This window comes from Antedon mediterranea, chromosome 8, assembly GCF_964355755.1.
Source record: "Antedon mediterranea chromosome 8, ecAntMedi1.1, whole genome shotgun sequence".
Classification (NCBI taxonomy): domain Eukaryota; kingdom Metazoa; phylum Echinodermata; class Crinoidea; order Comatulida; family Antedonidae; genus Antedon; species Antedon mediterranea.
This window is the reverse complement of record NC_092677.1, coordinates 2822892-2849114: the sequence shown is the minus strand read 5'-3', so window position 1 is coordinate 2849114 and position 26223 is coordinate 2822892. Positions and strand designations below refer to the sequence as shown.

General features: G+C 34.0%; 1 protein-coding gene and 1 long non-coding RNA gene across 3 annotated transcripts; one reads left to right on the top strand and one right to left on the bottom strand.

The window, feature by feature from the left end:
• The first annotated feature begins 311 nt into the window (after nt 1-311).
• LOC140056541 (uncharacterized) lies at nt 312-13586 on the top strand. Its single transcript, XR_011846774.1, has 3 exons — nt 312-487; nt 12722-13173; nt 13511-13586. It is a non-coding gene; the product is annotated as an uncharacterized lncRNA (long non-coding RNA).
• On the bottom strand, nt 12337-24769 carry LOC140056540 (tetratricopeptide repeat protein 12-like). 2 transcript variants are annotated; one of them, XM_072101942.1, is made up of 15 exons: nt 24633-24769; nt 23286-24262; nt 23148-23181; nt 22848-23047; nt 22329-22521; nt 21929-22117; nt 21544-21708; nt 21056-21227; nt 18879-18971; nt 18630-18693; nt 18119-18253; nt 17472-17645; nt 16634-16738; nt 16373-16472; nt 12337-16071 (listed from the first exon to the last, which is right to left on the bottom strand). In XM_072101942.1, the coding sequence occupies exons 2-15, from the start codon at nt 23355-23357 to the stop codon at nt 15782-15784; spliced, it is 1986 nt and encodes a 661-aa protein (XP_071958043.1). In that variant the 5' UTR covers nt 23358-24262; nt 24633-24769; the 3' UTR covers nt 12337-15781. The 2 variants fall into 2 exon arrangements, with proteins under 2 accessions (XP_071958043.1, XP_071958044.1); XM_072101943.1 differs by lacking the exons at nt 23148-23181; nt 24633-24769 and having other exon boundaries at nt 23286-23375.
• Between the last annotated feature and the right edge of the window lie 1454 nt (nt 24770-26223).

Sequence of the window (26223 nt, the reverse complement as noted above, 5' to 3'; positions counted from 1 at the left end):
GAGTTGCGAGTCGGAAAGTGCGAGTTGCGAGTCGGAAAGTGCGAGTTGCGAGTCGGAAAGTGCGAGTTGCGAGTCGGAAAGTGCGAGTTGCGAGTCGGAAAGTACGAGTTGCGAGTCGGAAAGTGCGAGTTGCGAGTCGGAAAGTGCGAGTTGCGAGTCGGAAAGTGCGAGTTGCGAGTCGGAAAACGCGAGTTGCGGGTCGGAAAACGCGAGTTGCGGGTCGAAAAACGCGAGTTGCGGGTCAAAAAACGCGAGTTGCGGGTCAAATACACCAGTCCTAAACAAAATAGAGTGGGTTGTATTGTGGATGTTAGAAACAAATTGCCTGAGCATGTGATATGAAACAATTAATCATTATATTTGATCTGCATTTTTGCTCGCATATGTGCGACCAGTGCGACATGATACAACCCACCCAGGTGTGTAGACTCTGTACATAGTGTAGGATGATCACCAAAATTAACCTATTGTGGCATATATGACAATGGCAAGAAATTTAATTATTTTCTTAACACTGCTTACAATATTTTTTTATTATTCACTTTAGCATTATTTGTTTCTGAATGCTCAACTTGTTTATGTTTTAGTTAAGTCAGTGCTTACTACAGTTCTAGGCTAAGCACTGGAGGTAGGCCTAGATTAGATTCACTTGGTGAAGAAACACTGTTTCTCAGGCAAAAACTCCACGAGATGAGTATAGGCCAAGAGCCCGTAACATATGATTTAACCCCATACAACCCCTTTTCGTATATTTAGTTCTCCCTTTTCGTATATTTGGGTCTCCCTTTTCGTATATTTGGGTCTCCCTTTTCGTATAGTGGGGTCTCCCTTTTCGTATAGTGGGGTCTCCATTTTCGTATAGTGGAGTCTCCCTTTTCGTATAGTGGGGTCTCCCTTTTCTTATAGGGTCTCGGGTCTCTGGTCTCGGGTCTAGTTTTGAAACACCCGTGTTTTGACATGCTTAAAGTGTTTAGTGCAGTCCACTACCTGTATCTGTATTCTGAATGTTCTGAACACTATTCTTCTGGATTTTCTCTGGTAGAAGAGAGATAAAGTGATGATAGTGATAACCGGAATTTGTACATGGATGGACGGAAGCTTTTTAAGGGTGCAGGGTAAAGTGTGCATATAAGGAGATACTGGCATGCATTTAAGGTAGTGAGGTATCAAAATAATCTACTTTGATTTAAAATTGACTACATTTGAAGGAGTTGGTGTTGGTTGGGAGGACTCTCTTAGGTCCATTGTAAAACAATCTCAAGTTATTTAAAATGGAATATAATACCTTTTGATTTATTATTGTTTGCAGATGAGTGACCAGTTTATCTCTTACTTTTATCTTCTTTTATCTATGTGATTGCCATTGATTTAATTTAACTTGTTTTTAGTACAAAAAACAAATAATAACTACTAATGCAAACATGCCAGTATCTCCTTATGTGCCACCTTAATACCCCCCCCCCCCCACACACACACACATATATATATAAACAGAGTGAGAATTTTCAAATATGTATATTTTTTCATTTATTTCATCAGACAAAAACAAAACAAAGTAAAGAGTTCAAAATCCAAAAGATTAAAATCGAAATGAACACTCAAGTGGCTCACCAAAATGTTAAAAGAGAAGGGTTATCCAATTGTAACTGATAAATATATAACATTTATGTTTTTAAATCAAGCATTTGTTTTGTAACTGGCAGATTTGTTTTGTAACTGGCAGATTTGTCTTTAACTCGCAGATTTTTTAACTCGCAGATTTTTTTTTTAACTGGCAAATTTTTTTTAACTCGCAGATTTTTTTTTAACTCGCAGATTTTTTTTTAACTCGCAGATTTTTTTTTAACTCGCAGATTTTTTTTTAACTCGCAAATTTTTTTTAACTCGCAGATTTTTTTTTAACTCGCAGATTTTTTTTTAACTCGCAAATTTTTTTTAACTCGCAGATTTTTTTTTAACTCGCAGATTTTTTTTTAACTCGCAGATTTTTTTTAACTCGCAGATTTTTTTTTAACTCGCAGATTTTTTTTTAACTCGCAAATTTTTTTTAACTCGCAGATTTTTTTTTAACTCGCAGATTTTTTTTTGACTCGCAGATTTTTTTTTAACTCGCAGATTTTTTTTTAACTCGCAGATTTTTTTTTAACTCGCAGATTTTTTTTAACTCGCAGATTTTTTTTTAACTCGCAGATTTTTTTTAACTCGCAGATTTTTTTTTAACTCTCAGATTTTTTTTAACTCGCTTATTTTTGTTTGTTTGAATGTTCATGTATAAGGAAATACTGGCATTTAGAGGTAATGTTGTATCAAATAATCTGATTTTAAATTTACTACATTTGAACCATCTCAGGGATGTATGGTATGTGGATCTTGGTTGGGAGGAGGAGCTGAGGTGGGGTTGGTGGTAGGTTTAAAAGATAATGAATTCTTCATCATGGTCTCCATGAAGCAATTAACTCACACCCTGGGGCAGGTATCTTTTACTAAAACAATTAATGACTGCTTTGATAAAGGTCCACATTGTAGATTTGTGTCTGCTACCTACTAATAAATATAAGAAGCCTGACAGTTTAGCCCACCACATGATTTTTAATGCATTTTTACTTTTAGACTTTACTTTTAACTTTATTATTTACACAATCATTTTCATATAATTGTTAACATATTATTACTTGTATAAGTCAGCACTACACTATGCAGACTTTTGTACTAGGTACTCCCAAAGGGCCCATTATGTTATGACATTTACCTGTCATGGACACTTGTTGTGTACTATACCAAATAAGGGATTGTGACTTAAAGTTGGTATGATGTCATCTATAATTTCTTCTTAAAGATGATGATGTCATTTAAGTTTCATCTAAAAACTAACTATTCTCATCTCTAAGTTATGCGATGAAGTCATAATTGACACCCCCATATATCAATAAGATATAAATAAGGGTGCAATCTCCTCATTTAATCAGTCAGTTTAACCAATTCATAAGCAAGCAACACTGTGTTGATTCCAGTACTTTCTAATGTATTCTGTGTATTCATTTATTTGAGGATCAAGTGTTTTTTTATATGCGACTCTACTGCATCTTTTCACTTGCAATACAAAATGTACAGTTTAATTTTACATTCTTAGTGTGTTGTATATTTTTTTTTTTTTTTTTTTTTTTATTTCATCATATAATACATTACAAAGGAAAAACATAATCAAATAAAAAATTAAAATTAAAAAGTGTTGTATATTTGATCATCGCGTTGAACAACAACTAAAATACAACTTCATTTCACCTACTGTATCACACATTTCATCAAACAATACTGTATATAAGTAATAATAATTCCTTCTCCTATGTAATTGTGGGCGCAGATCAATGATTATTGTCACCTAAATTCAACAATTCAATTCAAGTAAATTTGAATTATCTTAGTTATAAGTTATATTTTCTCTAAAAACAAACCAGTGATTTCAGTATTTAAATCTGTACCCTGCTAAAGTTACTTTAAATACACATAGTACATTTGACAGATGCCTACTGTACTGTACGTGTACATACTAAAGCATGTATTTGTGTTTATTCCGCATGTTGTTGTTGACAATCCGATATCTAAGTCAGAGAAAATTATTTGTAGAAAACAATATTCCATCTTCTTATGAATTTTTTAGGTTGACAATTTACAGTCTTCTTTCCAAAATTATGAAAAGCAAACAAAATGTAGATTATGAATATATGGTTAGATTCCAGAATGTATTTTAATTGGAGAGATGCACTATATTTCAATAGATACATTAATTGGTCCTCTCCATGATTTGCTGATGGGTGTTACACATAATAAACTGTGTATTTCTTCTCTTTTTTTTTGTATTCATATGTATTTATATGTATCTATGAACAGTTTGTCTGAAAATGTTTAACAAAAAAATATTATAAACATAAAGAATTGACTATGATTCTAAGAAAATAATATAGCTTTGAAAATTTGACCATTATCTGTAGGTATGGTATGTGTTTCCTTGCCCTGTTTATGGGACCGAAGTTAAGCAACGTTGGGCCCGGTTGCGTTCTGGATGGGAGACCGTCTAGAAATCGTGGCGGGTGCTGTATATACTGGAGAGTGATGGTGTAATGGTAATATCGGACTAGCATGTGATAGGCATGGGTTCGAGGTTATCTGTACCATACTAATTGCATCCTTAGGCAAGATGCTTTACTCTCATTGCCTAATCTGGTAGGCGCTGCACTGCTGGCTGCCGTGGGTCCGTGGAGGGCCTAATCCGAATTTCCTCACTGAGGACAAATATTAATACAAAATACAAAAATACAAATAAATACAAAGTAGTACTAATGACTCCAACCATCATGTCTGTTTTTAATCATCATTAATCATCTTACCTAAATACTGTAAACAATACAAACTGTACTTTTTAATGTGAGTTTTTCTTACCAATTTATTATTATTTTCTCATTTAACAAGGCAAAAATACATGTACATAATTTATTGTATCATTATTAGTAATTGTATCATTATCAGTAATTGCAAACAAATTAAATAATAACTTTAATCTACTATATTTACAATTATATTATTTCAAAATATAAAGTATCAATAACATAATTGTTTTGTGTTGAAATACAAAATAAGTTCATTTCAACCATTTTTAAACATCCATGTTAAAAAAGGAATCACTAGTCTATAATTGTTAAACAGGTCATAATATGAAAAAAACTAAACAAAATTTAAATTGTAATTTATTTACTGATTGTTTGGTTCATGTATTATTTTTTTGGATGGTACGACCTCCTTGAAAAATTATTTTTGCAATTTCCGACCCGCAACTCGCATTTTCCGACCCGCAACTCGCATTTTCCGACTCGCAACTCGCATTTTCCGACTCGCAACTCGCATTTTCCGACCCGCAACTCGCATTTTCCGACTCGCAACTCGCATTTTCCGACTCGCAACTCGCATTTTCCGACCCTCAACTCGCATTTTCCGACCCGCAACTCGCATTTTCCGACCCGCAACTCGCATTTTCCGACTCGCAACTTGCATTTTCCGACTCGCAACTCGCATTTTCCGACCCGCAACTCGCACTTTCCGACCCGCAACTCGCACTTTCCGACCCGCAACTCGCACTTTCCGACCCGCAACTCGCATTTTCCGACCCGCAACTCGCACTTTCCGACCCGCAACTCGCACTTTCCGACCCGCAACTCGCACTTTCCCACTCGCAACTCGCATTTTCCGACCCGCAACTCGCACTTTCCGACTCGCAACTCGCATTTTCCGACTCGCAACTCGCATTTTCCAACTCGCAACTCGCATTTTCCAACTCGCAACTCGCATTTTTCAACTCGCAACTCGCAGAAAAGAAACCCTCGTTATTTCATGGAATCTTTGATGCTCGATCCTTCAAGTACCAAAGATACGTACGTAATCATTACAGTTTTTTCATAAACGACGTTTACATAAAGAATCACTGTTTTTTCACAAATGTCAACTATTTTATCAATTAATTTATCAATTACTGAATAAAATGTTTAACACTTTTACAGAACAGCTCACAATATACAAAACTATGGACTACGTCAGAGTGCTATTATGCAATTTATATGCATTCATTATTGCCAGCGATCTAACTTAACTACTAAACATTAGCTAGGTACGCACTTGTCTGGCGGTATCCCTTTGTACAAATCGTTCAACGTTGGGTCGAGACGGGTGATATCAAGTTCCATCCAGGGACCAAAATGTGTAATGTAGTTATTTTCCAGGCGAAGTTTACCGACGGTTCGGGTACTTTTTGTCGGGGAATATAATTCGTTCGCGTTCATTTCGTAGCTTCAGCGCCTAGAAAACCTCGACGTTTCATTGACCGTGAGAGTACGTCAGAGTGATATTATGCACTTTATATGCATTCATTATCGCCAGCGATCTAACTTACTACTAAACAATAGCTATAGGTACGCACTTGTCTGGCGGTATCCCTTTGTACGAATCGTTCAACGTTGGGTCGTGATATCATGTTCCATCCAGGGACCAAAATGTGTACTGTAGTTATTTTCCAGGCGAAGTTTACCGACGGTTACGTCGTGTACTGTGTCGACGTACGCTACACTACAGCAAAAACGAATTATGTTAATTGTTCGTATGTTCACCAATTTTTTAATTTACAAGTAACCTTCTGTACCGTGGGGCACCTAAAATAAATATTTCATCCATTACTAAACAAAAAAACATGCCATTTTCGCTTAGCCAACATCTTATTATAGCTAAGTTATTACATTTTCAATGTCCTGTATGTCATGAATTTCTCACCACTCGGAAGTTCAGATGGTACGCAGGCATACACTTGGGAGGAATAAACTTATTTCCCCGACTGAAAAGGTCTACGCTTGCGTTTTTTAAGCCTCTGTGCCTGATGTTTCCAAAGTATAAAATGCAGCTCTAGTTTTAAACATTTTCTTAGCTCAGCCCTAACAATAAAGCTGGTCATATTTCGAAGTACAAGAAGTGCATTTTCCGGGACCTAACATCTCTATTTTTCAAACATTTCTTAGCTCAGTCACAACCATGATAGGGACTTATATATTTTGTTTCATGTTTTGAAGTATAATAAGTCCAATTTCCAGGACCTCCAATTCTATTTTTCTAAATTTTCTTTGAACTTTTATTTTTTTAATTGAAAAATATGGGTTGAAACAGTCATCGCGCACCGTTTTTTTGCACGCAGTATTTTATTTATGCATTATAAAAAATAGAAAAAATGGCTACCCTAAATCTGATTAAAATGACCTCAAATGACGCTAGAACGCATTGCTTCCGGGGGCTTCGCCCCCTGGACACCCACCGGGGGCCCTTGGCGGCCCCTGACCCCCAGCCTTGTGATGCTCGCTTCGTTCGCATAGCCCCCTCATCGGGGAATGTAGCCCCCGCGTCGGGAAGATCCTGGCGCCACCCCTGGTAATAACATTAAAACATCGGTAGTTGGCACAGATTCACCATATAAAAAGTATAAAACATTAGAAGAAACCGAACAAAATGATGGGGAATATAAATAAACCATGAGAAAAACTGCACCTAGGAGTAAATGTAACCAGTTAATATATTAGGTATTAAAAAACAAAAAATAACCAACTGAAAACTCAAACCAGCAGAAAGAAAAAAAAGAAGCAGTTCAATAGTAAATTTAGTAGGCCTATATTCAAGGTACGTAAAAATTATTTTATATTAAATGGGTATAAAACTTTAAATAGAAGATAAATAATGAGAAAAAAGTTTTTTTAAATGAAATTGAACCCATTATGTATGTACAGTTTACTAAAAATAGACCTATATAGAGGCCAGAGTAGAATAATAAATACATTGTTATTATTTATGAAAAATTTGAATGATGAATAAATAATATATCAAATATAGTGTTAAATAATTTGCTCTTTAATTATTGTTTAAATTTATTTGACATAAATTATTTCTATACTTTAAATCGTAATCATTTTTTTTGATAATATGCCAATAAAGGATGTTTTCTCATCCTATTGAATTCCCATCGCATAGGACAGTACAGTACTTGCATTCGATGTCAGTGCTTAAATGTACCTAAGTTGTAGTTGAGGGCGTCATCAATTTGTAAGGAAGCCGCTGCAAACGAAATTTAGAAACCACTTTCTTTTACGGTTTTTTAATATCTGTAGTTCATTTAAATATCAAACCAACTATTTATAGATTACATAACAATATATCATAATGTAGATACTCATTAAGTTGTCAACAAATGTAATATATTGCTCTATAATCCGACGAGACCGACACCGTTGCCTTGCAAACCTCTTTTCCTACCGTGGCTTCATTTCCGAGTACCTCCTTTCCCTACCATTTCGGCTTCGCCGCCCTACATTTCCACCATCTCTTGCTTCATTTCGTTTTTCAACAAAATAAATATGTGGCGCCCTCATCTCATAACTTCCGCCAACAAACTAAATCAAACCGCAGTCTCACAAGTAGGTTTTTTTTTTTTCAACGCCAACCCTACAACTTCATTATAACTCGTCATTCCAGCATAAACAACCCATCAAGGTAACAATTTCATTTTTTTAGTTTTTTATATTATCCTTATGTGATTAATTTTCACTTGAAACTACTTACCCGTCAGGGCTATATACATATAAAAAAAAAAGAGTTTTAATCGTTCATTATTAGAACAAATTTGATATCAATTTCATTTAACAGTGAAGTATTTTTCATTAAAGATGTATAGTCCCCCTGAAAACATTATTTTTAAGTTGAATAGGCCATTTCAATTGCACATAAAAGTTATTCACTTTGACAACAAATTGGATCCAACAACAAAATTATTTACTTGAGAAAATTGTAATTTAAAGCAAAAAAAATTTTTCATTTAGGCTGAGACTTGAAATTTGTATAAGTACAATTTATGAGGTCATAGCAGCTCTATTCCTGTACATTTCTTTATACATTGCATTTCATATTTTTAAATATAATTTGTCTATTTGTCTGGAAGACAAACGTGTAGCGGTTTAATTTAACCATTGACCTGAGTTACCTCATAAATAAGCCTCGATCTCAAACCTTTTTGCCTTTGCAACCGCATCTCCTGAAAATAGCATTGTTTCATCTGAAATAATTATTATTTAGGACCAAAACAATGAGTGTTTTTTTATGGAGTTTGCTCCATGTGGTTTCACAATGTCCATCCCTCATCAAAATTTGAAATGGACAACTTTTTTTTAATACAGTATTAATACTGTATTTGATATTTTTAATTTGCCGTGGTTAGGACTCCGGCACCGGAACTCAACTGCCCATTGTAACAGATTCCGACAGAAACTTTCCATTGAGAACTAAAACCTAAAACTAAAAAAAACCATCCCTCTAGGCAATGGTGGGTAAAGATGATGATGAATAAAGACGATGGTCAATAAAATTTAAAAAAAAATTGATCGAGAATTGAACCTACAATGACCAGCAAAACCTCTAGCCGCAGTACCACACCACTAAGCCATCCAACCAGTCGGAAAAATTGGTGTTGAACTGTGTACATGATGTTATAAAAATGTGCATGCATGAGCGATTTTCAATTGACCAATAAATTGCGTTAATTCTGCCGGAATCCTAACCACTTCGTTTTTAATTTGTATTGCATAATTATATTTTTGTTGGGCACTTGGTCAGTAAACCACTGACTCCTACTCATGCTAGTTTCTAGGCCCGGCCTAGAATAGCTTAGATGAACCAGCTAGGCCAACTACTACTAGGCATAGGAGTAGGCCTAGTCCCAGTAGAGTAGGCCTATAAAATACTACTACTACTAGTAGTAGGCCTACTAGCTAGGCTAGGGGCCTACTACCTAGAGGCCTAGCCTAGTAGTAGGCCTATAATAATAGTATAGAAAGTAGTAATTATATATAGGCCTAGAGAGAGGGCAATAAAGAATTGTTTAACAGATATAACCTTCTAAATGAATTACAATCCAAAAAAATGGATCCAACTTGTCAATAATGATACAAAATATAGGCTAGTAATTCCCGATCAGCGGCGGCGCGGAGATCTAGAGAGAGCTAGGAAAGAACATACACTATCTTTGTCAATGTCAACAACAATAAATCGATGCTTTCCAAAATCCATGGGATGTCGCCCTCTATCTGTGTTTCTGCCATCGAGATATCAAGCCGAAGGCTAGAGGGCGCACGCCAGACTGAAAAGTCACAAGGTGGGATTATACTAGGGTACCTCCTTAGTTGTCCAGTATAAGTTAGAGTGGGACCACTGATCCCATTTACTCAGCCCTCATCTTTAAAGTTTTTTAGTGTAACTCAATTACGATTAATATTTTAAAATATAGTGAAATTTGATACTGTATTTGTGAGAAAATGGCGGATTGTTCCTGGGAGTCACTTGGTGGGATTATAGGCTACTAGGGTACCCCCTTAGTCGTCCAGTATAACTTAGAGTGGGACCACTGGTCCCGTTTACTCAGCACTCATCTTTAAAATTTGAGTGTAACTGAATTACAATTTTTTAAATATATATATATCCGCCGTTTTCTCACAATTACAATATAAAATTTCACTATATATTAACAATCGTAATTGAGTTATACTGAAATTTAAATGATGAGGGCTGAGTACCCGGGACCAGTGCTCCAACTCTAACCTATACTGGACGACTAACGAGGTACCATAGTATAATCCCACTAAGTGAATCCCAGGAACAATCCGCCGTTTTTCTCACAAATATTTAATTCCTAATACCATAAAAGCCATAAGTAACAATGAAAATGTAAAGAATGCACAAACGGCGTTTCATAGTTATTGTTGGCTGGAAAAAATAAAAGTGGGCTGGCTTATTATTGTTGGCTAGCTTGACACAAGCTCATCAATCGATGATTTCCAAATTTCCATGGGATGTCGCCCTCTATGTGTGTTTGCAGCTGCAGAACACAAAGATCTCAGATAAACAAGGCCATATAGATGGCTGCAGTCGCGTGCTCATTATTAGTGTTTACCGACCGACCGACCGAAATTGCTGAACATGTTTAAAAACATTTATATTTTTCTAATTTACACGTGCGTAGCCTGTCACTTTTGACGTGCTCGTATAACGTAATTTCGAGTTGAAAAGTAAGTCAAGAAAACAGAAATCAGGCAAAAAGAGTGCGTAATAATATTTAACTAAAAATCTGTGCACTCATGGCAATAAACATATTTTTGAAAATTTTTAAGCGCGTGTACGCATGCGTTACATGCTAATGTTAATTGTATTGCCATATGATGATTTATGCCCTGAAATTTATGAGTACCAAATTTTATTTAATTGTGATTCATGGTTGTGAAGATATGATTACAATTGGATTTCGTTAAATCGTGCGTAGACCGCGTAATTTTTTATTGCGCACCGTGAAAACATAACCGCATCGATTCCTGGCCAAAGGAATATACTGTGAAAAATTGACTTAGCTAGATTAAACTGATATCAAGATAAGGTCATATACAAGTTAGTGTTTACTGACCGACATAGTGAGCTGTAGAGTCTAAAAAATGGGAATTCGGGTCAGTCTGATAACCGAAAACAACCGAAAATAACAGAAAACAATCGTAAATAACCGAAAACAACCGTAAACAAACCGAAAACAAAATAAACAAAAAATATTTCTTACAAAAAACGCTGCTCGCTTGTTGACGTAACAGTTTTAAAGATATATTGTCCCCCTGAAAAATATTTTTTATTTCAAATTTGTTTTTGAATGTGTCATTTTATTGTCACATAATAGTTATTCACGTTAACTAATTATTTACCTAAAAAATGTAATTTAAAGCAAAAAATACTTAAATTGTTTGTCAGACAATGGTTTTGGGGTTATAATAACTTTTGTATTTGAAGTAAAATACAACAAGAATTCACTTTGATATGAAACAGAAATAATGTTTTGATTATTTGACAGTGAATTATTATATTATACTTGCCTAAGTTGACAGCAAGAACAAAGTCATTATTTATTGAACAAGATTTTACAGATTTGTCTACATCTATTAATACTGTATTATCAGCAATTTGTTTCATACTGTAGACTTTCTTCTCCCAGACGTGCTTTGGGGTTTGTAATTTTAGCATGACCCGTCCTAGTTTACAAATTATCAAAAACGTCGGCCTCTAGAACTATAACTGCTGCTTACTTAGTAGCTTCTGAATGAGTAGTCTTCTTGGGACGTAGCTGGCTAAAGCAGCAGCGTGACAAATCTAAATACCGAAAACATATTTGTATAATATTTTTTTTTAATGTCGTCCTCTACTTCTGATGGGTGTTTCTAAAGCTAAGACCATGCAGAGAGAAAACCACACGCGCAAAAGCCAAGGAAGACCCTCGAAATGGTAGTGTGCACAAAATACAACTCAAAATCGTACAATCAATTAATAACATCGCATTTACTTACAGAATCTAAAAAATATTTTTAAAAGGTGTACTCTATGTCTTCAATTATTTTCTTTTTGTCTTTCGTTGCAGTAACCCTCCTTTATTGTCTCTTTTTTAACTATATAGGCCTATATTCATTATATCATCATTTCAATTATTTAAAGAATGAAAAATAAAGATTAATAAAAGCAGACTTTGAATAGGTTATTTTATAGTTAATAGTAGATAACTATTATGTGACAAGGGGACAATTCAATTCAATTCAAAATGTTTTACTCATCCCACACGGGGCAATTCAAATAAAAAGGTCTGAATTAAAATGATCTTACAAAATATACAAAAATCACAATACACAATAAGGGCAGGTGGTGCAGTGTGTTTGACGTTGACCTACTGAGATCGTGGTTCGAAGCCAACTCTCGCTGCATTGCTTGTATCCTATAGATACTTTACATACGTTTGCCTCTCTCCACCAAGGTGAATAAACGGGTACCCGTTTTGATCAAGACACAACATTATGGGAGTGTGTTTCCATACGTGTTTGATCCCCAAAAAAATGATGGGGTAATAATGTGAAGCGCTTAGAAGCATTGTGCAATAAGCGTCATATAAAAAACGAATATTATTATTAGGCTTAACTATTATCTTTAAATAATAGAAGAAAATCATTCCTTGTGGAGCATACATTTTTTTACATTATAGTTTATTAAGGCACATCTTGTCTGTCTTAACTATTGTTACTGTAAGGTATTAAGTGACATATCTCATCATTCCATACACTTTTGTATTTTTCAGCTAAAATGAGCACTAATCAATCGATTTTCCAAATGTCTTCCCTTCTTTATGGGATGAAAGTACAATATCGAGATTACAGAGCGGGTTTCAGTATAGGATATTGTACGATGGTTCTGAGTGACACCAACGACAATAACACCCAGCAAGTCTCCATGTTTACAGCGCAACTGATGCTGTCAAACAGATCCTACACCGTGGTTGCAGGGTTGCAGCTCATACAGATGAATATCAATCGTCGGGCGATAGCAACAGCAAGGAGTGTGGCCGCAAACTACCAGTGCATGACGTCCTACTCTAGTCAGATATGTGATGGTGCTGCTCTGCAGATATACCAACGTCGATTGGAAGTTTCTTACATGCGCTCGATGTCATCTGCCAATCGGATGTACTTCAGTGAGAGATGTGTCGCTGCAGGATACAGATTCACCAAAGAATAACATCCTATACATACCGTATGTTACTTCTTGAGATATTTTAATAATTTATTTGATGATAGCGTATTAAATTTCATAACAAATTTCTTAATTCTGATTGTTTTATGGGGCGAATTTATATTTTGTAACAATATACATTCTAGCCCCCAAAACAGCATTCTAAAATGAAAAAAATCGAAAATCTATTTCAGGTCCGTTTTAACAGTTTTACTATTCTTTCAGGTTTGAATAATTATAAACATCATATACAAATATATAATAATTTATCAGAACATAGCACACAGAAAATTCATCATCAATATATTTACACTCATTTAACGTGCTTATTTGTTTTTAATTTACTGGTGGAGTGTAGGTGAATGTTACTTCTGTCAGATGTGTGTTTCGGCGCTGTCAAGATTCACCCAGGATTAAATGTTACTTGTATTAAATACATTAAATTTCATAGAAAATTCTTAAAAGTTTTAAATGGGGTTTAAACAGTTTTTTTAATCTTTCATTTAAGTACAAATATTCAGGTCTGAATGAATTAAAATAGTAACATTTTGTTGTAAAAAATATATTTTAAGGAAAAAACATATTTACACAGAAAATTCATCAATATATTTACTGGAAATGAACTCATTTAACGTGCTTATTAATTTACTTTATTCACTGTACTATATGCAATCTATTAATAAAGAAAAAAAATGTAGTGGCAATTGTACTGTAGTGGCAATTGTACTGTAGTGGCAATTGTACCACAGAGGCAGATTCAGAACATTTTGGCACAGTGCCAATTGAACAAAATTGGTTTGGGAAATATCATTTATGTATTTCAAATACAAAATTTAGTAAAATTGTAATCTATAATTTCGGTTTGTAGTTATTTATTTCGTCAGAAATGAAATAAATACAAATTGTGCAATAGAAGGATCTAGTGAGGAATATATGTGAACATTTATGTGTGGAATTTTGTTTTTCTTGTGTGGACAGCCACAATAAAAGTTATTTTGATACATGGGATATGTAGGCCCTAATAATGTGTTTTTTTTTTTTTTCACTCCTAGTTGAAAACCGACGGTTTTCCGACGGCATTATTATGTGCGACATGTGGTATAGATTATTTTATTTGTCATGATATGGACTTTGTTCTGAAATAAAAGTGAATTGAATTGTAGGCCTAATGGTTATGCAATACAATGCAAATATATATCTGCATCTCGATTATAAACTGCACTTTTTTATTTTGATGGATATACAATTTTACAGTGTTTATGTCAATTGTTATTTTTTATATATTAATTATATACTATAGTGATATAGATTAAGAAAACAGGCTTTAAATTAACTTGAACTTGCAATTAAAATGATTATGTAAATTTATATAATGAAAATGATATATCTTATTACATTGATTGATTTGGTTTTTATATCAGATATTTGCAAAGTTAACTTTAGCCTATAGATAACCATTTGAAACAACTATGTATGTATTTTTGGAATTCTTATTAAAAGTGTAACACTATATTATATTATGAAAATATGACTTTGGTGTGCGATTGTTTAGCCGTTGCAGTTTGTTGCACTCCTAACAGCAAAGTTGAACCATGTCGATAGGTTTACAACTAATCATGGCGCATTCCCGATTGTTTTAATGACGCATTCCACCTTTATGGAACCAGACTTTAGCGTATCGCGTAGCGAATATAGGAAACCCAGGTCTCATAGAAATTGTCTGTCGTGGTTGATGTAATAACAAGGATAAAATCACCAAACGACGTATAACACCACGCAAGTATGGTTCATTTCGGTTTCATTGTTCAACGAAAAAGCTTTATTTGCTGATATTTTTCTATGTTAAAGATGTATTGTCCCTTTGACTAATTCCAAAAAAATAAAAAATAATAGATTTCGAAAAAAGGTGGGTCATTTTGAAGTATCATAATAGTTATTAACTATCACCAAACATTTTTCGGGAAAAAAAAAATTTAACTGAAATACAGACGTTTTTTTGTTAAAAAACTTTGACTTCCAGTCAAAGTTTTCAATCAAAACATATCCCATAATGAAACGCGCTTGTTTGGCTACTCTGTATGCATAATCATAAAACTTCCTCATGATCTGTGTGAAAATACCTTCTTAACCATGACGAGTTGTAAACAATCCTAATTTAGCATGCATAATGCGTACTCATGGTTTGAAATCTTTGTTTACTTTCGCTCGTGACGATTTTCCAGACGAAATGTAATCAAACTAATTTACCTGTTAATTACGTAAACTTGTTGTTTTTGGCTCAAATTTTCGACTTAAAGTGAATAACTTTAATATTTCTTTGATATGGCCACTTTAAATTTAGAATATTTTGACCTTCATTTTTTTGTGTTTCAAGGGACAATACATCTTTAAGTAGAAGTATCTTGAAATACGTTTTTTTACTAGTTTACCTTTTTAAAAAAGTAGAAAAAAAAAACAATTGTAAGCATTAAAAAAATGTGCAGTTTATAGAACTACTTGACCATGTGGATATGCCCAGCCCAAACTGTAGTTGAAACATGAGGTGTGGCGTACAACTGATGCCCAAAAGGTGCGGCTGACGAGACCCGTATGGATGCAGATTTGAAAAACACCAATCCCCAAAAAAACGTCATGAATTTACATACTTCATACAGCTATTCAGAATACCTATTCCTCCTAACTTCTTGAGCATATTAAGATGATCTGGACTTGTAGTAGCAAGCTTAGCTAGTGTGATTGCACAGTTTTGTTTAATTGAAGTGTTCGTAGTGTCTGTTCTTGTCAGTAATGTCTTGACTACATCTGTACTGACATGGTGGCTAGCTCCTGGTTCTTGCACGCAATGTCCGATACATAACGCAGCGTTCGCTATCATCATGTCATCTTCACTGTCTAGATAATACACCAACTTTGTTAAACCTTTAACAAAAAATAATGTTATTAAAAATATAATGCACTTTGCCTGAGCTGTAATTAAATACTTCTTTTTCTTGGGAATTTTGATTATAATCTCTCTATTTTATATTGTGTTAGTGACATAAACTTTTGTAGATGAGATGCTTTTCTCACGTTATGGTTTTAATAAAAAGGAAAAGAATGACGCAAAAAAGATTGTGATAGAAAAAAAAGATGGAGAACATAAAAACTATTTGATGGAAAAACTTTAAATTTCTAAATGAGAACATCTGAAAAGAAATTGGAGGGTTGCTCATTTCGTTACCTTTATCTTGTGATAGTATTTGTCTTCTTGATTCCTGATTGTTCTGTGTTATCACAGTCAGACATTTCAGGCAGTACTTCTTGCATGTTTCATCTTTACCCTACAAAAAAAGTGAAGAGTAATTTTCAAACACTTTTGAACACGAATAAATTTGAATGTGTCTTTAGATATAAACGATTACTAACATGAACTATAAATTGGGAATGAGAGGTCGTTAAGTGGAGATGGTTTATAGTTGAGACTTTAAAATTAAGTACATACCTGTTTAAGTATGTTCAACATGATATCAACAATATGTTGCTGAACACAATACTCAACTGCTTCAGTTGAATAGACAAGAACTCGGCTCAGTAACCCACATACACGCTGGAAAAAATATGTACTGTATTACAATTTTATGAAGTACGGTCCTAGTAAAAAAAAGTGGTTTCTATGAGAAGTCAAACTACACATAGGCGTAAAGGGACTATATTTACTGAGAGAGGAATAACCAAGCTAGTTTTCAAGGTGGAATTTAAGTTAATATAATGGTGATGTTCGAAACACAGAGTAAATCACCAGTTATACAATGATTATATGATTATATGATTAGTTATGATTAGTTATGTTTCAGTTATAAAGCGCCTATGTATTTTAATATGATTCCTAAAATCATTCGACAATCTGAAAATGTTATTTCCTTTAAACGTGAACTTAAACAATTTATTTCCAGTTAATATTGTTCGTACTATGTATATATATATATATATATATATATATATTTATCTGTCAACGATTTTAACTTTTATATGAATTTTATATAATCATTGTAAATTTTTAAGCCTTTAATATATTTTATGTCATTTGAATATTTAATATTTTAAGTGTTGTACTGTATGTTTGTTTTATCGAGGGCCCTGAATGATCAGTTCTATTAGGAACTGGATAGGTTACCCTCAGTAAATATGGTAATAAATAAATAAATAAATACCTGAGCGGTCAGTAGAAGTTATTTATTGTACATTGCCTTGCAATTAGAAACACCAGAATTACACTTTCTTTAATTAGAACATTCAATTAAAAGGTAATACTGTTAATATATAAAGCAAAATAAACAAACCATTATCAATTGTTGATTTGTTCTGCTCAGTAACGGTACAACACAATTAGTAAGTGGTAGTGTAAGCTGGTGCTCAGCATGAACTTTCTCAAGGGATAAGTTCATACACAAACCAAGTAGAGGTTCCAACACTTTCTCACTTTCTTCTCTGTTTGTCTTACTACAATGGGTTTTCTGAAGAAAAAAATGTATATCAAGTTCAAAATCATTAAAAAAATAATTCAGATCCCCCAACCCTCCTGATAAGCACAGGAGTTTCCCATTATTTTGAGCCATCTGCCAATCTGTTTAAATGCAATTTTTGTATAAATTCATTACTTGGGCTCAACAAACAAGGTGAAAATTGATTGCCTCAACGCATATTCTGCCTTTGCCAAGTGCCTGGCATAACCGTCCATTGTAGATGCCAATGCTCTGTCTACAATATCAAACTAGTTTGACAAAAAAGTGTGATGTGTCCAAATATGGTAGTGATATGCCTAAATTAGGTAGTGATATGACATCATCATGTCCATATATGGGCACATTTAAGATCTCTTGTTCTATGGATATTTTATTTTATTCAAAGATAATGATAATTTACCAATAAAAATCTTTTAATATTGGGAACTTTGATCAGAAGGCTGCGATCTTAAATCCTTACTTACCAAAGTTGACAGCATAGCTTGCCAGAAATTCTTGTCAGCTGACATTTGTTTCCTAATATGGTCATCATGTGTCATGTTGGATATGGTTGAGATACACAATGGGAATACACTACTATTAACTGACTCACTGTGCAGCTAAAGAAATAATAAAATAAATGATGCGAATACAGTACTGTTAACTGACTCACTGTGCAGCTAAAGAAATAATAAAAAAAAACATACTGTAAAATTAATATCTTTTTTCTGACCCATTAAATGACCATCCCTCTCAAACATTTACACCCACCAACAACCACCCTTTAACCATCAGAAAACACTACCTCACCCCACTACACACAGTGGGTATTACACACAACACCAGTCCACCACCTCTCAAGACAACATTATTTCTCCTCTCAACACTCATGGACACCAATTATCAATGCAAGTTGCACTATCTGTGCCTGGTTGATAAAGAATTCTCAGAATGATATCTTAATGTTTGGGCATAGAAGAAATCTTTACAACTTACGAGAATCTCTTCAAAAGCAGGTAATAGGTTAGTTTTCATTTCTACACATACAAGACCTAGAAATCTGAAGAACAAACAAATAATGCTATATAAAGGTTTTGATTAATAAATCAAGACAAGCTAACAACACCTATCAACAGTTCGCTTAAAAACGTTTACGTAACTGTTCTCAAAACTACCCTGTTATACAAATGAATAGAATTATGAATTAAATTGCTTACTCTGTTGAAGAAAAGACTTAGTACTTACTGTTTTTCTAGGGCAAGATTGTTTAAACTTTTCATGGCATTTTCAGCTCCTTGTTCTGAGATCTGAACACAGCTGATCAGTCCCAACATCAGCCTAATAAAATTGAAAACAATGTTCAAATTCAAACATGTATAGCCTTAACAAGTACTGTAATATCTCTTAACATAAATGCAATTTGTCTGTCTGTCTCTCTGTCCCAATTATACACAAGTATTCACAAATAATGACACAATATGGACACAATATTTACATGCAAATGATGAAAGCAAACTAAGTTTTTTTTTTCCCCTCTCATTATGTTTTCCTTCTTTTTGTTTCTTTTTCAAATTGTTATGTTTTGCTTTTGGACTGTCCAAAGGTGAATTGGTCAATAAATAAATAAAAATGAATCGCAAATTCTTCATTAACCTATGTATATAACACATTGCACATGGTCATACAGTATGTGATCATTTCGAAGAGTATATGTATACTTCAGGTCTAATAATTACCACCAACTAATTTACCTTGATGTATCAAGCCTAGATATAATTGATAGATCGTGCTAGGCTGGTCTGTGACAATTGGAACAAAAAGCCTATGTATCCTAGGCCTAATCATTTCCAACCACTCATTTACCTTGATGTATCAAGCCTAGATATAATGATAGATCGTGCTAGACTGGTCTGTGACAATTGGAACAAAAAGCCTATGTATCCTAGGCCTAATCATTTCCAACCACTCATTTACCTTGATGTATCAAGCCTAGATATAATGATAGATCAGATCGTGCTAGACTGGTCTGTGACAATTGGAACAAAAAGCCTATGTATCCTAGGCCTAATCATTTCCAACCACTCATTTACCTTGATGTATCAAGCCTAGATATAATGATAGATCGTGCTAGGCTGGTCTGTGACAATTGAAACAAAAAGCCTATGTATCCTAGGCCTAATCATTTCCAACCACTCATTTACCTTGATGTATCAAGCCTAGATATAATGATAGATCGTGCTAGGCTGGTCTGTGACAATTGGAACAAAAAGCCTATGTATCCTAGGCCTAATCATTTCCAACCACTCATTTACCTTGATGTATCAAGCCTTGATATAATGATAGATCGTGCCAGGCTGGTCTGTGACAATTGAAACAAAAAGCCTATGTATCCTAGGCCTAATCATTTCCAACCACTCATTTACCTTGATGTATCAAGCCTAGATATAATGATAGATCGTGCTAGGCTGGTCTGTGACAATTGGAACAAAAAGCCTATGTATCCTAGGCCTAATCATTTCCAACCACTCATTTACCTTGATGTATCAAGCCTTGATATAATGATAGATCGTGCTAGGCTGGTCTGTGACAATTGGAACAAAAAGCCTATGTATCCTAGGCCTAATCATTTCCAACCACTCATTTACCTTGATGTATCAAGCCTTGATATAATGATAGATCGTGCTAGGCTGGTCTGTGACAATTGAAACAAAAAGCCTATGTATCCTAGGCCTAATCATTTCCAACCACTAATTTACCTTGATGTATCAAGCCTAGATATAATGATAGATCGTGCTAGACTGGTCTGTGACAATTGGAACAAAAAGCCTATGTATCCTAGGCCTAATCATTTCCAACCACTCATTTACCTTGATGTATCAAGCCTAGATATAATGATAGATCGTGCTAGACTGGTCTGTGACAATTGGAACAAAAAGCCTATGTATCCTAGGCCTAATCATTTCCAACCACTCATTTACCTTGATGTATCAAGCCTAGATATAATGATAGATCGTGCTAGGCTGGTCTGTGACAATTGGAACAAAAAGCCTATGTATCCTAGGCCTAATCATTTCCAACCACTCATTTACCTTGATGTATCAAGCCTAGATATAATGATAGATCGTGCTAGGCTGGTCTGTGACAATTGGAACAAAAAGCCTATGTATCCTAGGCCTAATCATTTCCAACCACTCATTTACCTTGATGTATCAAGCCTAGATATAATGATAGATCGTGCTAGGCTGGTCTGTGACAATTGGAACAAAAAGCCTATGTATCCTAGGCCTAATCATTTCCAACCACTCATTTACCTTGATGTATCAAGCCTTGATATAATGATAGATCGTGCCAGGCTGGTCTGTGACAATTGGAACAAAAAGCCTATGTATCCTAGGCCTAATCATTTCCAACCACTCATTTACCTTGATGTATCAAGCCTTGATATAATGATAGATCGTGCTAGGCTGGTCTGTGACAATTGGAACAAGAATCTTGCACAATCCTCTTTCAGCAGAACACTAGTCGTCGATTGGAGACAGTTGAGAAAGAACTCATTAAAACCATTTTGCTGAAGTATGTACTTAGTGTTTACTTCTGTTGAATAATAATAATAATATTAACAACAATATTAATCTAATTGTAAAACTCATTTTTACTATTCCCTCTTAGCAGTCTTGGTCTTCTATTAGAATCACCTAACTAAAGCATTTCTATTATACTTTTGTGTTCATTAACTTCAGTTAGGTAAAGTGGTCTCTAATTGGAGACGATCTTTAATTATAAAGGATTTTTAAACATTTCACTTAGAAGAACTTAGTTTCTAGGTGGTTTTATAACTATTTTATCAACACATTTTGATATTAAACTATTAAGTAATTGTTATGCTGTATGTACAGTACGTCCCTCTTACCATGTTTTGCTGTGACTTGTACACAGACATGTACGGCCACTCTTGCAAGCTCACAGATCTCGGTGTCCGTGCTCATTGGAGCATGCTGAATTTTCTTGCTAAGGTATGATTGGTCAAAAAGCAGTTCAAATCCAGAATTTGAACGAAATAACGTCTTTGATATATCTGTGAAGAGTATAGAAATATATAAAAATGAGTATTAACAAACTAACAACAAACTAACAACCAACTAACTAACAACTAACTAACAAGTAAATGACAACTAACTATTATCAATTAACAATTAACTAACAAATAAGTAACAACTAACTCACAACTAACTATTATCAATTAACAACTAACCAACTACTAACTAACTCACAAGTAAATAACATGTTTTGATTACCATCATTTATTTGAGCTGCAAGGAGTTGCAAGCCACCAACATAGTAAACAACCGGTTTGTCTGTCTGTCCCAGTTTCTCAATAAGTTGCAATAGATTTGAAGCTTCCTTGTCCTCTTCTGCTATAAGTTTAGAGGCTGCCATTTCAGCCTCTGATGCTTCCATGGCCATGGATGCTTTCTGAACATAATCTAAAAGTTAAAAAAAAACCTACATCATTAACAAATAAATAATAAATGGGGTTTATATAGCGTATTATACAAAGCCTCAATATGCTTAACAAAAGAAAATTAATAATTAGTAATCATTACATTATATACTAATTCAATTTTTTAATAAAAACAAATTATGAATATACTTTGTGACGGCAGACCACATTGTTGTTTTAACTTGTTTATTTACCATTAACTATTTTTTCTTGTTTTGGGTTAATTTTCAATATTTCTTGATATGTTTCTATTGCCTTTGTATACTGTAACAGGCCAAGGTAAGCATTGCCTTTCTGAATATGAGCTTTTGTGTTTTTATCATCAATGACTAAAGCTGTGTCACAGTCCTTTATGGCATCATTGTATTGAGCTAGTTTGTTAAATGCCTGTAACGTAACCAAAAAACTCAATAAAAATTACAGTGTCAGCAACAACTTAAAGTGTACTGTAAGTTTAATTGGTGACAGTAATTTAACAGTTGACAACATTTCTAAGAATTGGTGACAATAATTTAAAAGTAAGTGACAAGATTTTGGGAATTGGTGACAATAATTTAAGAGTGACAACATTCTAAGAATTGGTGAAAATAATTTAATTATAATTGACAACTTTCTAAGAATTTATGACAATAATTTAAGAGCAAGTGACAACATTTTAAGAATTGTGGGTTACAATCATGTAAAGATCCCCATTTTTAAATAAGTTTAAATACCTGAGCTCTATTTGTGTAAAGGACCACCATATCTTTGAGGCATTCAAGTCCTTCAGTATAATATTCAACAGCTTTCTCAAACTTTCCAGCCTTAAATTCTTTATTTCCCTTCTCTTTCCACTCGGTTGCTCGTTTTGTTTTAACTTTACGTCTCTGAGCACGCTCCCTTGCGTCAGCTTCTACTGATGCCATGAAAGCATCTGAAATAAAGGTTCAAACATTCAAAATGAAAAATTACAATTATTTTTGTAAATTAACACCTGAGTGACCAATAGCCCAGTGTTAAATTTCAAGCTATACCTTGTGTCATTCCCTGTGGAAGCCCACCTACGTCCTGAAAGAACAAAGATACAAAAATAGTGTTATAATAATATCTATTCATTTATATGGCAAGCCACAACCAACAACCGGTACCAAAAAGTATACAATAAAACTAACCATGCCGTTTGTTGATGTCTTGTTAATGATTGTCTTGTTGATTTTACTACTGGTCTCAGTTTCTTTAATCATCTTGTCTGCTTTTGATAATGCCTTTTTCTGTTCACTGTCATCTTCTGGGATTAGGCCAAGTTGAGCCGCCGACAAGTTGAGCCGCCGCCAGAAAAACGTTATTTTCTATGAAACGCCAAATGCTTACTTTCGCCGGTGCTCGTTTCTATTTAATAGAAGTTCTATTTATATTAATTATTAGATATAATAACGATGTATATTCCAAAGTTTATATATCACGGTTTTTAGTATATATTATTAAATATTATAATTAAAGAGAAATAATTATGAATATCTGACTTGTTTGTAGATTCCAAAATATAAGGCCTAAAACATGACCGAAAGTGATCGTTTTTAGCCAAAAATGACGTAAACATGTTTCCCCCTTAGGCGGCAGTTGTATGAACTAGGCCTACTCCATTTTTCGGTAAAATAATTGCATAAAATCACCGTTTTTTAGTAAAATATTCTGTGTATTAACATTGTAAAATTCAATCAAATATGATATTAAAAGATAGTAGATAAAAAATAATAATTATTTAACCTCATTCGAAGAGTATCAATACTCTATTACTTATTAGTCCTGAGAGACAACGTGATTTTACGCGAGAAAAATATTATGGAGTGCACTGCATTTTTACCTTGAAAGATTAAAAACAATTAAATTATTAAATATGACTACTTTCCTTTGCTGTGTTGTTATGGCGGTTCAAACCAACAAAATTGTAGTATGTAATTATTATTTATTTTCATGACACAATAAACCTAAAGACCATGAACTTATGTACTAGGAAACCCCTCTATCACTACGCGAAATGTCGTAAAAGACGCACTGGGCGTTTCATAGAAATTACCGGCGGCTCAACTTGTCGGCGGCCCAACCGGTCATATCCCATCTTCTGTATTCAATCCTTTAACTATTTTATCTACAATACATAATAATAATAATAATGTGCAAAGCAACCAAAGTGAAATATTATATAGGCCTAGGCCTTGCTAGGGAGGCCTAGGCCTACTTCTTTTATATAACATGATATTAAACAAGGCGCTACAAACACTGCACTTTCGCACCTAGCCTCCTATTACTAGGCCAGTCCTAGCTAGCTAGCCAAGCAAGCACAGCCTCTACTAGACTAGGCTAGGTCCAACACACAATTAGGCCTAGGCAGGCTTACTACTAATACCTAGCTAGGCCCTAGCTAGGGGCCTGGCCCTAGCCTAGCACTGTAGCAGACCAGGCTTTATTTTACAATTTTTACCATGGTGGAGTAAAAGTTACTCCATGTTTTTACTAACCAATTTCATCAACTTTTGAAAGAAAATCAACAAGTTCTGGATCGCCTTCCTTATTTTGGAATGGATCCATCATGACTATCACCTAAAGCCAAACCAGATTTTAGACCTAAAAAACTTAAACCCTTCTCTCTCCCCGCGCGCGGCGACCGTATGTCTGCGCTCTAGTTTTTTCTCTCAATGGCGGTAGTACGTCAACATGCGTTTGTCAATTATCAAACGCGTCAGTATCATAATTCCATTGTATTTTATTTTCAAGACAAAAAAATACGAACATGCTATAAAATTTTACAACAAATTTATTAAATTTATCGACATATTATCTATGTTTAAAAGCGCTGAAATACGTCAACAGAAAATACCACATCAAGGTGTATTAATTATGTACAGTATTACAGTATGTAAATTTAATGCACAAATATTTACTTAATATTAACTTATATGAAATTTCAATTCTTTGATACTATTCTATTAATATACACATCTACAACAAGTTAATACTTGTACATGGGTGTCTTTTTAATTTAATATTTTTATATAATTTATTTGTATCTATTTTTTTTTATTTCAATAAACAAAGTTTGATAAAAAAGAAAGTATTATCAAAGGATATTTTACCCTAACAAGGGTGTCCACTTTAATATGACATGTACCCCAACAAGTCCAAACAGAGGTGTTAATACAGTTTCGTTTTTTTGCCATAGTACAGTTTTTTTTCTTAAGAGGTACTTTCAGCCAACATCAGAATGCAGAATGTGTCATTATGATATTGACTTCTTCTCCGTATTATTTATAGTTCATATTTTATAATTGACTTCTTCTCAGTACTGCTTGTAGTCATCATATTGTGACGTTGTTAATGTTTTGTTCATGTCTTTTTGTAGATTTGATTTATCCTTAAGTTTGCCTGCTAATAACGTGTGTTCCACCGTTCCTATCCGGATATCCATTTGTAGAATTTCGTTCTTGAGTCGCTGCAATGCTTGCTTTATCTTTACAAGTGGGGCTGAGAAAAAGAATCATATCAAAGAAATGAATTTATATATAACATGATAGAATGTATATCAGATTTGACACAATTCAATTTAAAGTAAAGCTTTTACAGTTAAAAAATACGACATTAAACAGAGCTCATTTTGGACGCATGCAAGCGATTTCCAATCACATTTATTTATATGTTAGACTTTTGTCTTTTCTGTTTGTTTAAAGCTCTGTCTACACTATCAAACTTTATGTGACAAAAAAATGTGATGTGCCCATATATATGGACATGATGATGTCATATCAGTACTAATATTTGGGCATATCATTACCATATTTAAGCATATCACTATCATATTTAAGCATTTAACTACCATATTTAGGCCTATCACTATCATATTTGGGCATATCACTACCATATTTTGATGATTACTCACATCCATCAGTCATGCTTGATCCTTTTTCCTCCATTTCTACTTTAATTTTATCCAATTCTTCCGATATCTCGGCCAGAATCTTCGTCCGTTCTGTTACACCACCACTGGCTTGCCTATATATTATTGCTCTTTTACCTGTCAACAATAAAAAAAATCCTATATTTTTTTTTATTCAG

What these genes read in the sequence shown, in the direction of transcription:
- LOC140056540 (XM_072101942.1), bottom strand. Translation starts at nt 23,357, where the DNA reads ATGATTAAAGAAACTGAGACCAGTAGTAAAATCAACAAGACAATCATT. An exon ending in ACAAGTCACAGCAAAACATG is followed by an intron (nt 21,228 to 21,543) that starts GTAAGAGGGACG and finishes ATTATTCAACAG; the next exon opens with AAGTAAACACTAAGTACATA. An exon ending in TGTTGAACATACTTAAACAG is followed by an intron (nt 16,473 to 16,633) that starts GTATGTACTTAA and finishes CTTTTTTTGTAG; the next exon opens with GGTAAAGATGAAACATGCAA.